The 14,651-nt window shown below is 48.2% G+C and overlaps 1 protein-coding gene across 2 annotated transcripts; it reads left to right on the forward strand.

The window, feature by feature from the left end:
* Positions 1-9,372: 9,372 nt before the first annotated feature.
* Positions 9,373-13,064, forward strand: LOC123160321 (uncharacterized). 2 transcript variants are annotated; one of them, XM_044578123.1, is made up of 4 exons: positions 9,373-10,510; positions 12,322-12,412; positions 12,570-12,595; positions 12,772-13,064. In XM_044578123.1, the coding sequence occupies exons 1-4, from the start codon at positions 9,427-9,429 to the stop codon at positions 12,819-12,821; spliced, it is 1,251 nt and encodes a 416-aa protein (XP_044434058.1). In that variant the 5' UTR covers positions 9,373-9,426; the 3' UTR covers positions 12,822-13,064. The 2 variants fall into 2 exon arrangements, with proteins under 2 accessions (XP_044434058.1, XP_044434059.1); XM_044578124.1 differs by lacking the exons at positions 12,322-12,412; positions 12,570-12,595; positions 12,772-13,064 and adding an exon at positions 10,696-11,313.
* Positions 13,065-14,651: the final 1,587 nt, after the last annotated feature.

The following is a 14,651-nucleotide window of genomic DNA, read 5'->3' on the forward strand; positions in this document are numbered from 1 at the left end:
TCGCACGAGGGTCGACAAGCTTCGTGCGAGACCACGCATCAACGGCCTTGGGCTGCCCCGTAGGCAGCACCAGTCGGGGTGGATGCACCCGACATCCACCATGACCCACTTGCTCCGGAAGCCTTCGATCCTCTTCCCAGGCTTCGAGATGGCATTGGAGTTGGAGTATGCGATAAAGCTCGCGCATGCAGTGATGTGGGCACAAGAAACCTGGAGGGAAAAGTAATGACACAGCAAGGCCACTGAGGGCCTCACTCCAACGTGAGCCTCACAATAGTAGGCGAAAATCGCCAGGAGAAGAACAGAGTTGGGGTGGAGGTGGAGAGCTTGCAAGTTGTATTGGCGAAGAACAGCAAAGAAGAACTCGGAAAAAGGAGGCACCAGACCGGCGATGATGGCGCTCACAAAGAGCGGGTAGAAAGTGCTCCCCTTGCCTTCAGGCTGGTCGGAGCCGGCCTTGAGCACAGTCGCTCCCTCGTTGCCCTACGCCACCGTCATCAGGCGCATGAGGGCGTGATTCTTCACCAACGCATTCGGGGGATCTGGAGCCGGCAAGTACCAGGCCTCGGTCGGGGTCTTGCGAGGCGCCATGGCTGGCCGGATGGGAAGGATTGAGACAGATCTGGAGGATTTCGGGAGCAGGAAGGAGAAGAGCGAGAAAGGGGATCTGGAGCAAGGCGAGGGAGAACAAAGCAGCTAAATCTGGCCTGGGCACCTCTTTTTTGTCAGATGGACGATTGCCGAGGCGTCATGGGGAAGCGGGGACACCCACGTCCAATCAATCGCCACGCGGCGCCCAAGGCCGCAGGCTATTGGGGCCCGCGGCGCTTTGCACTTGCCCCTTCGCTTCTCTGCTAAGCCAAGTCCGGGCGCGCCTTGGGCCCGGGGGCTACTGTCGGTGTTCTGGGAACGGGGGTCCCTAGACTTGCCTATCTGCGGCCTGCGGCGTGGCTCAAGTGGGGGCCCAGTGTAGCCCAGCTTCATCAGATCAAGCTCAAGACCCTCGCGAGGGGCCAAGCCTCGCGGGGTGGACGATAGGAAGCTTCCTCAGGAGCAGCCTCATCAGGCAGGCTCGCGAGGAGGCGGATACATCAAGGCAAGGGCACCTCGCGAGGAGCCCGTAACGCAAGCCATGACGATCGAGACCAGGTGGGCGCCGGCCTGTGCAGTGTCCTTGTTTCCCCTTCGGTGCAAAGGGGGCAAGCACAGGCCAAGGCATCAGGCAAAGGTTACCATTTCGGTGCAACAAGACCAAGACCAGCAAAACGGCAGGGTGGAGGTCATCGTGGAGCCCAGGACAACGTCATCATCAGAGCCTTTGGCAGCCGTAGACCAACTTTAGTCAGGATAAGTGTACTAGATGTTCCCCTTCAAAACGGCCAATTGTTGGCACCCTTCCCGCTCATTATTTGGGAAGAGGCCCAGGGCCTCCCTCACTAAATAGAGCTAGCCACCGCAGGGCAAGGGAGACGGGTCGATCAGAGGGGAGAGAGAGAGAGAGAGAGAGAGAGAGAGAGAGAGAGAGAGAGAGAGAGAGAAGCAATTGAACTCACCCAAGCAGTTCATCGCACCAGCTCAAGAACAGCCCCTCGCGAGGATGTTCCTCCTTTGTATTGTTCATCATCAGCCCCTGAGGCAATCCACCACACCACACACTGGAGTAGGGTATTACACCACAATGGTGGCCTGAACCAGTATAAATCTCGTGTCCCTTGTGTGTTCTTCTTTCTAGCTTAGATTCCTTGCGAGCCATCGAAACGTGAGCTGGTAGGGGAAAGATCTTCGTGCGCACCCCAGAGTTCGAACCTCAAGGGTCTATCGGAACCCGAAATCTGACAGATATAACTATTGGTATGACCCGCCCAGGAGGGGCCGGGTTATACTTACAAGTATTCTTGAAGCCTAAGACCAAGGTTCTAGATGGCGGTTCAGTTAAGGGCCCAAAGCCCAGAGGCAACTTAAGGCCCGTAGTGATAAACTGCCATATGTACGTGACTTAGAGTAGTTAAGAGACCGAGCCGGGCATTGTTTATGAGCCGGCCGGGACTCTGTGAGCCGCTGGGCGTCGACCTCTATATATAAAGGGACGACCCGGCGGCGGTTCGGGGCAAGTAACATCAAATCGAGAGCTAGGTCAAGCGGTTCGCTCCCTGGTTATCGAGACATAAGCAATCCCACTCAAAACTGGACCGTAGGCTTTTACCTTCACCGCAAGGGGCCGAACCAGTATAAACCTCGTGTCCTTTGTCCCGATTAACCCCTTTAAGCTTCCTAGTTGCGATGGCTCCACGACTAAGTCCTTTCACTAGGACATCTGTCGTGACAAATCCACGACAGTGAGCCTTCGTGGCGTTGGTGTGCCTTCATGGTAACACCCACCTCTCTGAATTGTGACATAGCTTCCCTCCAAGGAAGTGAACATCGACATACATCCTCGTCTCTCGGAGTTGCGGTTATTCCTAACCCTAACTCCCTACTTGTGGTTAATTTTCTCTTAGTCTTTACTTGTATCATATTGTGCTTGCTTACTCGTATAGTGGTACTTGTCTACTTTGCTTAGCTCTTAGTATCACACTTGTAATTGTTAGGTTCACTTTCATATTCCGCATTAGTGCCTAAAATTGCTAAGTATGAATTAAAATTTGTAATTTTACCTATTCACCTGTAACGCCCTCGATTCAATCGTACACTAATCATACACGCACATGTGTACGATCAAGATCAAGGACTCACGGGAAGATATCACAACACAACTCTAGACACAAATTAAAATAATACAAGCTTTATATTACAAGCCAGGGGCCGCGAGGGCTCGAATACATAAGCTCGAATACACAAGAGTCAGCGGAAGCAACAATATCTGAGTACAGACATGAGTTAGACAAGTTTGCCTTAAGAAGGCTAGCACAAAAGCAACAACGATCGAAAAGGCAAGGCCTCCTGCCTGGGAGCCTCCTAACTACTCCTGGTCGTCAGCGGCCGTCACGTAGTAGTAGGCGCCCTCTGGGTATTAGCAGTCGTCAAAGGTAGCATCTGGCTCCTGGACTCCACCATCTGGTTGCAACAACCAGAAGAAAGAAGGGGGAAAAGGGTTAACAAAGCAACCATGAGTACTCATCCAAAGTACTCGCAAGCAAGGATCTACACTACATATGCAACATTACCAAAGGAAGGTTGTATATGAGGACTGGGCTGCAAAAATGCCAGAATAGAGAGAAGGCCTAGTCCTGTCGAAGACTAGCATCTTCTGGAAACCACCATCTTGCAGCAAACAGGAGGGAGTAGAGTAGCATAAAGTAAAGTAGTAGTAGTGTGATCAACCTCGGCCAATGATCCTTTCTCGACTCCCAGCGAGAAAGAAATCCTAGAGCCGTACTATCCATTTCTCATATCCATTTCTCATCTCAAGTATCCAGTTCTAGTTGTATCGATCGGGATACAACTCCAAGTGTCCGTTACCGTAGGACAGGCTATCGATAGATGTTTTCTTCCCTGCAGGGGTGCACCAACTTACCCACCATGCTCGATTAACTCCGGCCAGACACACTTTCCTGGGTCATGCCCGGCCTCGGCCAAACAATACGCCGCAACCTGACCTAGGCTTAATATAGAGGTTAGCTCGCTGGACTAAACCTATGCCCCCAGGGGTCATGGGCCATCGCCCCGGGAACTCCTGCACGTTGCGTACGTGGCCGGTGAGCAGGCCTAGCTACCTCCTTAAAAAAAGGCAGGTGCTTACCAGTCCAACCCGGCACACGCCGCTCGGTTGCTGATGTCTATTATGCTTCGGCTAATGTATACAACGCAGAACGCCCATACTATGCCCACGTGATGGTTAGTGCAATCAGGCCAGAGGCCCCTTGGATCAAATATCCAAATCGTAGTGGATTGGGAACGTGCGGTAACAAGCAGAGACTCATGAAAGATGTGACCCCGTTGCCCCGTCTCGAGGACTTGCGACAAGGGCTAGGAATACCCGGCCACGCCTCGTAATTATCTCGCGGGCACCCTCCAGGTCAACCCGTCTCCACATCACTCGCGGGTACCCCTCAAGGTCGACCTGCCTTTCCAAGTAATAGTGGTAAAGTCCAAATATCCGTGTGTCCAAACATCAAGGGGAAAACCCAAGGAATCACCCCCGGTGAATTCCACTCGATGTAATCATCAAGGTGAACTAAGAGGAACCACCCCTGAGGTTCACACTTGAGGGGTTGCACGACAGAGTCGTACCGGAAGTGGTTAAGGCGGAATCACCCTCGATGACCATGACCGAATAGCTACACTACAGGGTTAACATCACAAGTGCTGTAGAGGTCTCACCCTCGGCACTCGATAGTAACCCAGTAGTGTCAAGCAACTAAGGGGAAAGTGATGTGCGGTGCCGGGGCCTGGTCTTCGATCCCGTTGATCGGGTCTTTGATGATGAAGCAGGGGCAACAAGGACAAGGTGTGGGTCACTGATGGATCACTAACCAACCTATACTAAGCAGTTTAGGATAAACAGGTAAAGTACAATGAGCAGGTTACAAAAGCAGGCTATGCATCAGAATAGGAGCAAACAATAATAGTAGCAAAATCTAATGCAAGCATGAGAGGATGGAATGGGCGATATCGGGATGATCAAGGGGGGGGGCTTGCCTGGTTACTCTGGCAAGGAGGGGTCGTCGGTGACGTAGTCGATCATAGGGGCAGCATCGGTCTCGGGGTCTACCGGAGAGAAGAGGGGGAAGAAACAGTAAATATAAAGCAAACATAGCATCACAAAGCATAACATGGCAATATGTTGTGCCGGGTGTGACCTAACGTATGGCTACACGATATAGGTGAAGGGAGAATTCAACCGGGAATGTTTTCCCGGTTCCGGACCTATGTCAGACAGATGACCGGAGGGGGAATGTTCCATGTTCAGCCTACTAGGGGCATGTGACAGATGAACGGACTGCGTATTCGGATTCGTCTCGTTTTTCTGAGCAACTTTCATGTAGAAAACATTTTCATCCGAGCTACGGCTTATTTTCTATGATTTTCTAAAGTTTTAACAATATTCTGAATTTGTTTTAATTACTAAATTCGTCAGAAAAATGAATTATGACGTCATGCTGGCGTCAGCCCTGCGTTAGCGGTCAACAAACCAGTTGACTAGTCAATGGGGCCCACGTGGGGCCCACAGACAGTGACAGGGCATTGTTCATTCAGCATCTGACTGGGTCAACGGGACCCAGGGGCCCAGTGGCAGCGGCTGAGGGGAGTTCCACGTGGACAGCCATGTCAGCGACGCCGGAAACGGCACCGGAGTTGCTCCGGTGGCCTCCTACGGCGGCGAGCTCGCCAGAGACGCTCGGAAAACCACTACGGGGCACCGTTTAGCGCGGCTCTTGCTGCGTTTGAACGGTTACTCCACCCCGCATCGGTTGGTGGCAGCAGGACGAGCAGGGGAGGTCGGCAGGGCCGCCGGCGTTGAGTCGTGGCGGCTATATGGCTCGGATGTGTGACGGGGATGGCGAAGCAGCGTGCTACAGAGCGAAAGGAAAGGTTGGGAAGGATCCCTGTGGTGCGGTGAGTCCAACGGGCTTGAGCCTGTGACCAAATGGTCATCGGACCCTCGCCGGCGGCGAGCTCCGCGGCGATGCGTTCGGGCGCTCATCGGGGATGGCGCTAGGAGGCATGGGAGGGAGCGTGTGCGTGCGCGTTAGGCTCCTGGGAACCCCAGGAGCACAACTGTGAGCTCGGGCGAGCGTGTCGATGGTCACAACGACGGCAACGAGCTCGTCGGCGGAGTGTTCGATCATCGGTGGCATCGGTGGCTACAAAACGCGGACGAGCTAACGTAAAGGGGGAGGAGAAGCAGGAGCTCACAGAGGAGCCGTAGGGAGTGGCAGCGAGCTCGGGGAGGCGCGTAGCGTCCGAAATCGACGGCGACAGACGACGGTGATCCGAGGAAGGGGAAAAAGATGGCGCGGCAATGTAGTGGCTCCCGTCCCCAACGGCTTGCTGTAGAGGACGTAGTCGACGATAGCGGTGCTCGGGAACGCGTTGTCAAGGTGCGGCGTGGACGGTGGCCACGTTGACGGCGATCGGTGGCGACGAGCTCGCGCGGCCGAGCTCGGGATCGAGCGAGAGGAGAGGGGAGAGGTGGATCTGGGAGAGGAGAGGCGCAAGTGGGAGTGGGAAGAGAGGATCGAGGCGACGCGGAGGGAGGGGATCCTTATCCCCTCATCAGCGAGGCGCGAGGCGACGAGCGGGTTCGACAGCGACCACGGGCGCGGGTCGGTCGAACAGGAGAAGGGGGAAGGCGACAAGGGAGGGGGAGTGGGCCGGCTGGGGATGGGCCGACGGATAGCTGGGCCGTTTGGCCCAATGGGAGGGGTCAGTTTCCTTTTGTTTTTGTTTTGCCTTTTCTTTTTTTATTTCTCTTTTATGTTAAAATCAGAGACAGCTAGGGAAAAGTTTGGGCTACCAAATACTTTTAAAAAATGTGGGACTAGGCCACTTAAAATCTTTCTAGTATTTGGCACTGCCACAAAAAGTTTGGGGCCATAAGGACTTGTCCAAGCATTTTTAGAAAAAGAAAAGGACATCTTAAATACTGCTGGACCAGATAATAAATTCTCAAGGGCAATTTGGGAATTCCAAAAATGTTGGCTTCATCATGACAAATATCTAGGGATTATTTTCCATAGGATGAACTATTTTACTTGCATGAAAGAAGAAGGAAATATTTGACATGCAATTTGAAGCAGATTTTGGACAAGTGGCATTTTGGCATGATGATCATGATGACATGACCTTCATTAGGGGGATATTATTGTAGTGTGATGTTAGGGATGTTACATCACCCCCCCTCTAGTTCCATCTCAATCCTTTCAGCTCTCTTGACTGTGCCTTCTCCAGGATCACCCGGGCCCTATCGTCCACTTGCCGGCTTCTTCTTGGTGCAATGGGTGGAGTACGTTGGTCTGTGTTATCCTTGGGTCTTAGTAGTGTTGTAGAGGTCTTTGGCACTGGTGTGAAGCGGCTCGGTTGCTATGTGATTTGCCTCATCGCCATTGGCATGAGGTTGGTCTAGGTCGAGCATGTATTGTAGTACGCATGGTGGGTGTGTTTTGTGAATGTGGCTGCTAATCCATGTGATTGGCGTTGTAGTGGCCGAAAGGCTTGTATCCGGCTTCTTTGCCTCTTCTTCTATCAATATATGATACGCATGCTTGTGCGTATTCGAGAGAAAAATAGATCATGACAACACAAAAGAAACTGAAATTCTTTAGACACAAAGCAAGCAAAGTCTTCGCGACATAGTACATAAGTAAATGGGAGTGAAGTGATATCATTAGTTGCTTGACACATCCTTTGTTGAATCAGTTCCAGTTGTTTTGAAAACTGTACATCTAGTTGGAGAGACTGAGATTAAACTGGGAAGACCAAGCCTTCACCTTACTCTCCTTGAGCTAAGGTCACTTGGACCTCCGCCAATCACCCAGGCAAGTCTTCAAGGTAGACTTCTGAAACCTTCACAGACTCATTCTTTAGCTTTCCACAGTTGTGTGCTGGAACCTCAGAACATGACGCCTAATCGTTCGGAAGATCACAGTCTTCAAGTATAATAAGTCTTCTGTTCATTCAAAACAGATTCTTCAGTGATGCTCAATCATTTTGGCAACTACAATGTCCCATAAAAGTAAATAGAAGTTTGATGAACCTTATGATCAAACTGAACACAACCTCAAATAGCTATGATTAAATATTTGTTTGCTAATGACATTGATGGGCATGTTACCCAATTTTGTGAGGAAGCAACTAAAATTGTTAAGCGTAGGAATCTTCCTAGTGTTGTTGGTGTCCTGTTATCTCCATTAAGATTGATACTTTTTGCTATCATGGGTTGTATGATATTGGAGCTAGTACAAGCGTCATTCCTTTTTTTTCTCTTTATCAAGGGTTGCTGGAGATATTTCACATTGTGCAATAGTAGAAATTGATTTGACTATTAAACTGGTAGATAGGTTCAGTATTCCACCTATGGGACATTATTAGAGATATTGAAGTTCTGTGAGGCAAGACTTAGTATCCTATTAATTTCTTAATACTTTGAACTGATTAGGATAACTTCTGTCCCATTATCTTCGGCAAACCTTTCTTGAATACTTGTAGTGTTGTTATTGAATGCAAAAAAAAGGTTTACATTAAGTCTGAGGACAATGAAGTTTCTGTTAACTTCTCTAAGTTCACTAAACAACGCCATGCTAAGCATACATGAAGCACAACTATGCTTTTGAGATTTTTGGAAGCATAGTTGTGCTTTTCACATTTCGAAAAGCACAAACACAATTGTATTTGTTCACATGGTATGCTTTACGGGAGGAAAAGAAAAAAAATCACAAAAACCCATTAAAAAACTAGGCAAAATCCAAAAACCGAGGAAAAACTTGAAACTCATAAAAAATGAGAGACCCCACAGTTGTGCCCAGCATGCGACACGTAGCGCTGGCTGGGCGCACCGCATGGCAGCACACAAGCCGTGGAAGAGTCCCGCTGAAATCCCCCCTTACAGGGGTATCCACTATAAACTTTAAAGAACCATGTACAGAGGAAGATCAAACATGTGTACTAGCGAACCGCGCCAAGTACTGTAGCAACTGAACCAGGTACTGTAACGACACGGACCAGGCACAATAGCTATTTTATTTTGAAAATCCAAAATCTTTTTCTAAAAAACATGAATATTTTCTGAAAAACACAAACAAATTTAGGAAAAATTGAACAATTCTCTAAACACGAACTAGAAAGCACGAACATTTTTGAAGAACAAGAACAAATTTTGAAAATTCGAACAACTTAGGAAACACGAACAAGCTTTGGAACTATGAACATTTTTTTCAATCTGTGACCAAGTTTTGGAAAGCAGGAACATTTTATGAAATTTGAACAAATTTTGAAACCATGAATATTTTTTAAAAATTCAAAAGATTTTCGAAACAAGAACATTCTTTGAAATTCCAAATTAAATTTTGAATCTGGAAAAAAATTCCTTATCAGTTTTGGAAACACGGACATGTTTTGGAATTCTTAATCTGTTTTTAAATTTGTGAAGAAATTTTCAAAACGAGAATAGTTTTTGGAATTGTAAACAACATTTGAAGAATTGGAACATTTTTTTTTTAAATTCTGAACAAATATCTGAAACCACATACAATTTTAAAAACTCCCGAACATTTTTTAAATTTGTATTTTTTTTTTTTTTTTGCAAAACGGGAACATTTTTGGTCTTTCGTCTCGCACTGGTTGTACTGGACTGGGCCTAATCCTGCCCCGGAACACAACCCGAACTCCAACATATTGACCCAGATCCAGACTACAGCGACACTCCTCATCCCGGCACACGAACCTCCTCCGATCCAGCCTAAAAAAAAACCCTCCTCCGATCCAGCAATGGCTGCTGCTGCGATGGCGGCGGCGGAGTGGTTCATCCTGTACGCCATCCCGAAGGTGGCAGCGCAGGAGGATGATAGCATCTTCGAGCAGCCCACCAACATGTCCTTCACCTTCAGAAAAGCTCCGTGCCCCTCCTACGTAACTGTCGCGAGTAACGTCGTCAGTCCCGACGGCATCATCCACTACCCCTACATCGCCGCGGACGACGGCCGCGGCATCTTTCTCCTCTGCGGTTACACCGTGCTCGGGCTCACCTACTACCTCTTCGATCCCTGGCGCCGCAGGACGCTGGGCGTCATCCCTCGCGTGGGCGGCCTCAGGCTCCGCGACGTCGCCGGCCTCATCCGCAGCGGCGGCGGCGACCGCCTCATGGTCGCCGAGCTCAACACGTGGCTCCTCGACGACCGTGGCTCCGTCACGATCCACTGCACGGTCGACATGTACGGCTGGGACGAGAAGAAGTGCAAGTGCTCCGGCATCACGGCCAAGAGACCGTGGAACGGAGACGGCGTCCTGTCCCACCAAGGCTTCCTCTGGTGGTTTGATCTCTCCTACTGCATCCTCGCCTGCGACCCCTTCGCCCCGGTGCCGGAGTTTTACCAGATCATGTTCCCGTCCGTCCCTGACGCTCTGCCCTTCGGCTGGAACCGCGACATACACCGCTGCTTAAAGGTGAGCGACGGCCAGCTGCGCTACGTTCAGATCCATGGTGCATCTGAGAAGCCGGTGGTCAGCATCTGGACGCTGTCATCCAGTGATCCGTCAAAGGCGACATGGGGAAGCCCGACCAGCCTCCCCTTGGATGTGGTTTGGGAGGACAGCAGCTACAGTGATGATGCCCGGTTGCGTCCGGGGGTCGTCCCTGCTTTGCCGCTGGTCCACCCCATGAACGCCAACGAGGTCTACTTCTTCTTGGACACATGCATCTTCGCCATCGACCTCACAAAGAAAAAGGTCGTCTGCTGCGAGGAGTTCGGCATTGGGTGGCTGCCGCCCAAAATCCGCACCTCCCGCCTGGTCCATGCTTGGCAGTGGCCGCGGCCGCGGCCGGTGAAGGTCACCAAGATGAGTCCTCAGTCTGGTACCATCTCCTTCCCACTCTCTCTTAACTGTTTTGGGGATTTATTTGTTCTCTAAATTGTTTTTAAGTGTTGATTTGATGTGATGGGGCACATATATATAGATGAAAAAGGGTTTCCCCTCGCTTTAGATCATAAATCAACCGCCCCAACAACATCTGACAACAAAGGCCATCTCATGTTCCAGCCAAAAGAAAGAAAAAGCACGGCGCCACATGAGCAAAGTCTAAAAGTACAATAAGCATCAGCTGGGAGCACAGCAAAACAAACCCATAAAGAGGAATCACAAGCTAACTAATCCTGCTCTGGTGGAGGACGGGGGCCGGTGGCGCCAAGGACCCGGCAGTGGTACGAAGAGTAGAAGTGATCCTGTCGATGAAGTCCCGATCATGCCGCTTGCTCAGCGGTCTCCAGAGCCACCACCACCCACATCCATATATATCCGAAGCTTCATCAGATCTGGTTGAACATGATGGAAAGCTTGACGACCTCTCCATCAGTTTGGTCACTCACTCAGGGATGGCACAAGTCCAAACACCTTCATGTCAAACATATCATATCCGAAGCAACATTTTATGTAATTCTCCATTTGCATTAATCACACTTGAGCATCACTATCACTATCTTGTCCTTCGCTTGTCGATGTAACACGACGCAGTTACTCCCTCCATTCCAAAATACATGACTCAACTTTGTACTAACTTTACAAAGTTGAGTCATCTATTTTGAAACGGAGGGAGTACCTCTGTAAAATTATCAGGAGGGGGACATGAGAATTCAAGTAAAATCATCAGGTGGGGAACATGAGAATTCAAGTACCTTTCCTGAATGAGGATTCTTGAATCCGAAAAAGAAACTATAGCCAAAGTCAAATGCAAGAAATATATCCTAAAAGGAAAATGAGACTAAAATATATATGTACCTACCCAAGCAATGCAGCATGGAGATATGGCATGTCTATCTTTGATACCAGATTTGAAAGATCGCCATGATATTTTGAAGGAGTTCTAGGTCTCAAAACTGACAATGCCATGCTTTTGGTACCTACGTACGTTTCATCACCAAATAGGAAGTTTGACTAGGGACAAAATTTATATCAAGACTAAAACGAAACAGAGAGAGTATTTGAGTATAGTTTCCCAAACATTGAGATGTACACTGTATACAAATTCAAAAGTCCAACGGTTGCCTAGAATGCTTTTCTAAGCCACAACAAATTCAAATATTGTAATTGTGATGGCCCCTCCTTAGAATACGAGACTATCGTGTAATGTAATCACCTGGTGAGTGCACCCTGTATCCAATCTCCACTCTACCAGTGCAGATCCACCACCACAAAAGGCCTCTCTTACTTTATACCTGTACAATTTCTTGAATTAGGAAAGAAATTAAATTTTGGTCTGGAAAAATACCTAAGCAATGCCTTGAAACAATGCAGCATCATATATGGAATCACAAAACAGAAGGCCAAAGTTAAAAGTATGAATCACCTACTGGCAGCACGCTTTGCATATCTGTGCCCTGATCCAGAAGCAGCAATCATACACGTATCTGGTTGTTAGGATCACAGGGTATAGGCACTTCAATTCTCGCAGAATATGGATTAGGTGTACCACAAGTAAGACTGCTTGAATTGTTCTGCTAATTGAACCTCTGAACTTATATTCCACCAATAGCAAATTGGTCAACATCAAATACGTCGATACTCATGTGTACTTCTGGCCAAATTTATATTGCTATCTTTGGTCCTGATAAGTTGATCATATTCTGGGAGCTTAAATTCACTGTCAATATATCTTTTCTTGATTTGAAGGGCCTGACGGGTTTCATGTCAACGAGATTGGTTTATTGACTCGGTGGAAGTCCGTGAAGGATTTCCATAACAGAGCTGCCATCATCATGAGGTGAGCCTATTTCTTAACCTATGTGGACTGATCCTTGTTGCATGATATGCTAGCTGCTTTACCCTAGAAAGACCAAAGTTATTTCTGCATTACAAATGTCTTTCTGCACTATATGTTTCAGAGCCTAATAAACGCAATCTTGTTTCAATTGATTCAGGTCGCGTTCCGAACTAGATGACACGGGTATGTAACATCCAAGCACGGACTGTTTTATTCCAGTGTTTTGGGCGGGGGGATGTTTATCAATTTATTTGATATGCTTGGGCTTAGTGAAGTACGGAGTACAAATCAGCTTGTTTGTCTGAGCACTTAGTTGTATGATTGCTAACTAAATTATGGAGCATTACCTCTGTGTTCAGATCTCGACGATGACTCAGTTGACTCGGATACGAGCGAGGAGGAGATTTAGCAGTGCCCCTTCGTAGCCAGCAAACCTCCCACCCCTTGTCAGCTTCTTCATTGTCACTTATGTTGCCTCTACCGTGTTGCTCTTTAATTATTGACTTGTCAGACCTTAGACAAATATGTGATGCACGTGGATCTGTTTGGACGTCTTCTTTTCTGTAAGTTGGCAAGTGATCCGTATGCTGCTACATAAAAATATTGTTGTGGTTTGACGTGTATTTTGAAGCACTCTTTATATGGTGACCAACGAGAGCAGCTTTTTCTTGTGCAACCTATATATTCTCTGAATCTTTTTAAGTCTTTTCTTCGAAAATGTGAAATACATTTTTCTGAAAAAAGTGGGCACCCTTTGGCTCTATTTTTATTAAATGAAGTAGCAAAGAAATAATATTTCCTCCGTCCCACAATATACGTCTTATATTGTGGGACGAAGGAAGTACCAATTTTACATGCCGTTGGCCTAGGAGACTGAAACAAAGCCATCAATTTGCAGATAAGTGGCGGAAAACTAGCCTTTCGTCGCTTCTGCCATTTTTTCGGTTCAGTTTTGGTTGCACGATGGGTTTACAAAAGTTAAACCGTGCCACCCCACCAAGGAATTAATCGTTTTATATTTTCCCGTTTTCATCCTCCCCATATTGAGAGAGCGCTTATGGGGAGGAGACAACTGTGGCGTGAATTTCTCTTGTTTACAGATGTTACTTTTTTTGCGAGAAAACTTCCAATCTATTCATCTTTAATCATGGTAGTATAATGAACACCAGAAATAAAAAAAATTACATCCAGATTCATAGACCACCTAGCGACGACTATAAGGACTGAAGCGAGCCGAAGACGCGCCGCCGTCATCGCCCCTCCATCGCCGGAGTCGGGCACAACTTGTTGCAGTTGACAGTCGGGAAGTCGTCGTGCTAAGGCCCCACCAGCACGCCAGAACAACAACCGTCCCCGATGAAGAATAAGGTAGATTAGAAGGATCCAATCCAAAGACACACGAACGTAGATGAACAATGACGAGATCCGAGCAAATCCACCAAAGATAGATCCGCCGGAGACACACCTCCACACGCCCACCAACGATGCTAGACGCACCGCCGGAACGAGGGCTAGGCGGGGAGACCTTTATTCTATCTTCAGAAAGCCGCCGCCGTCTCGTCTTCCTGAGTAGGACACAAACCCTAACAAAACGGAAAGGAACGACAAAAATCGGAGCCCTCTCGCCGGCCCTTGCCAGGATCCACCACGCCCCCATGGCCCTAGGGCCACCGAAGACGAGGCGGACCTGCGGCGACGCCGGCGAGAGGCAGGAACCCTAGCTTATTTTGAGGAGGAGAAGCGGCAGCTCGTTGGTGTCTGCAGTCACGTTTACAAATGTTACTTTTTTCTCCACAATAGCAATTTTCCCTCAAGTGGATGACCTAAGATTTATCAATCCGTGAGAGATGTAGGATGAAGATGGTCTCTCTCAAACGACCCTGCAACCAAATACAAGAAATTTCTTGTGTCCCCAACACACCCAATACAATGGCAAATTGTATAGGTGCACTAGTTCGGCGAAGAGATGGTGATAAAAGTGTAATATGGATGGTAGAAATAGATTTTTATAATCTGAATAAATAAAAACAGCAATGTAGCAAATAGTAAATGGGCACAAAAACAGTATTGCAATGCTTGAAAATGAGGCCCAGGGTCAGTATTTTCGCTAGTGCAACCTCTCAACAATGCTAATATAACTGGATCATATAACCGTCCCTCCAAGTGCGATGAAGAATCACTCCAAAGTTCCTATCTAGTGGAGAACATAAGACAGAATTGTTTGTAGGGTACGAAACCA

The sequence above is a fragment of the Triticum aestivum genome, chromosome 7B, assembly GCF_018294505.1.
Source record: "Triticum aestivum cultivar Chinese Spring chromosome 7B, IWGSC CS RefSeq v2.1, whole genome shotgun sequence".
Taxonomy (NCBI): Eukaryota; Viridiplantae; Streptophyta; class Magnoliopsida; order Poales; family Poaceae; genus Triticum; species Triticum aestivum.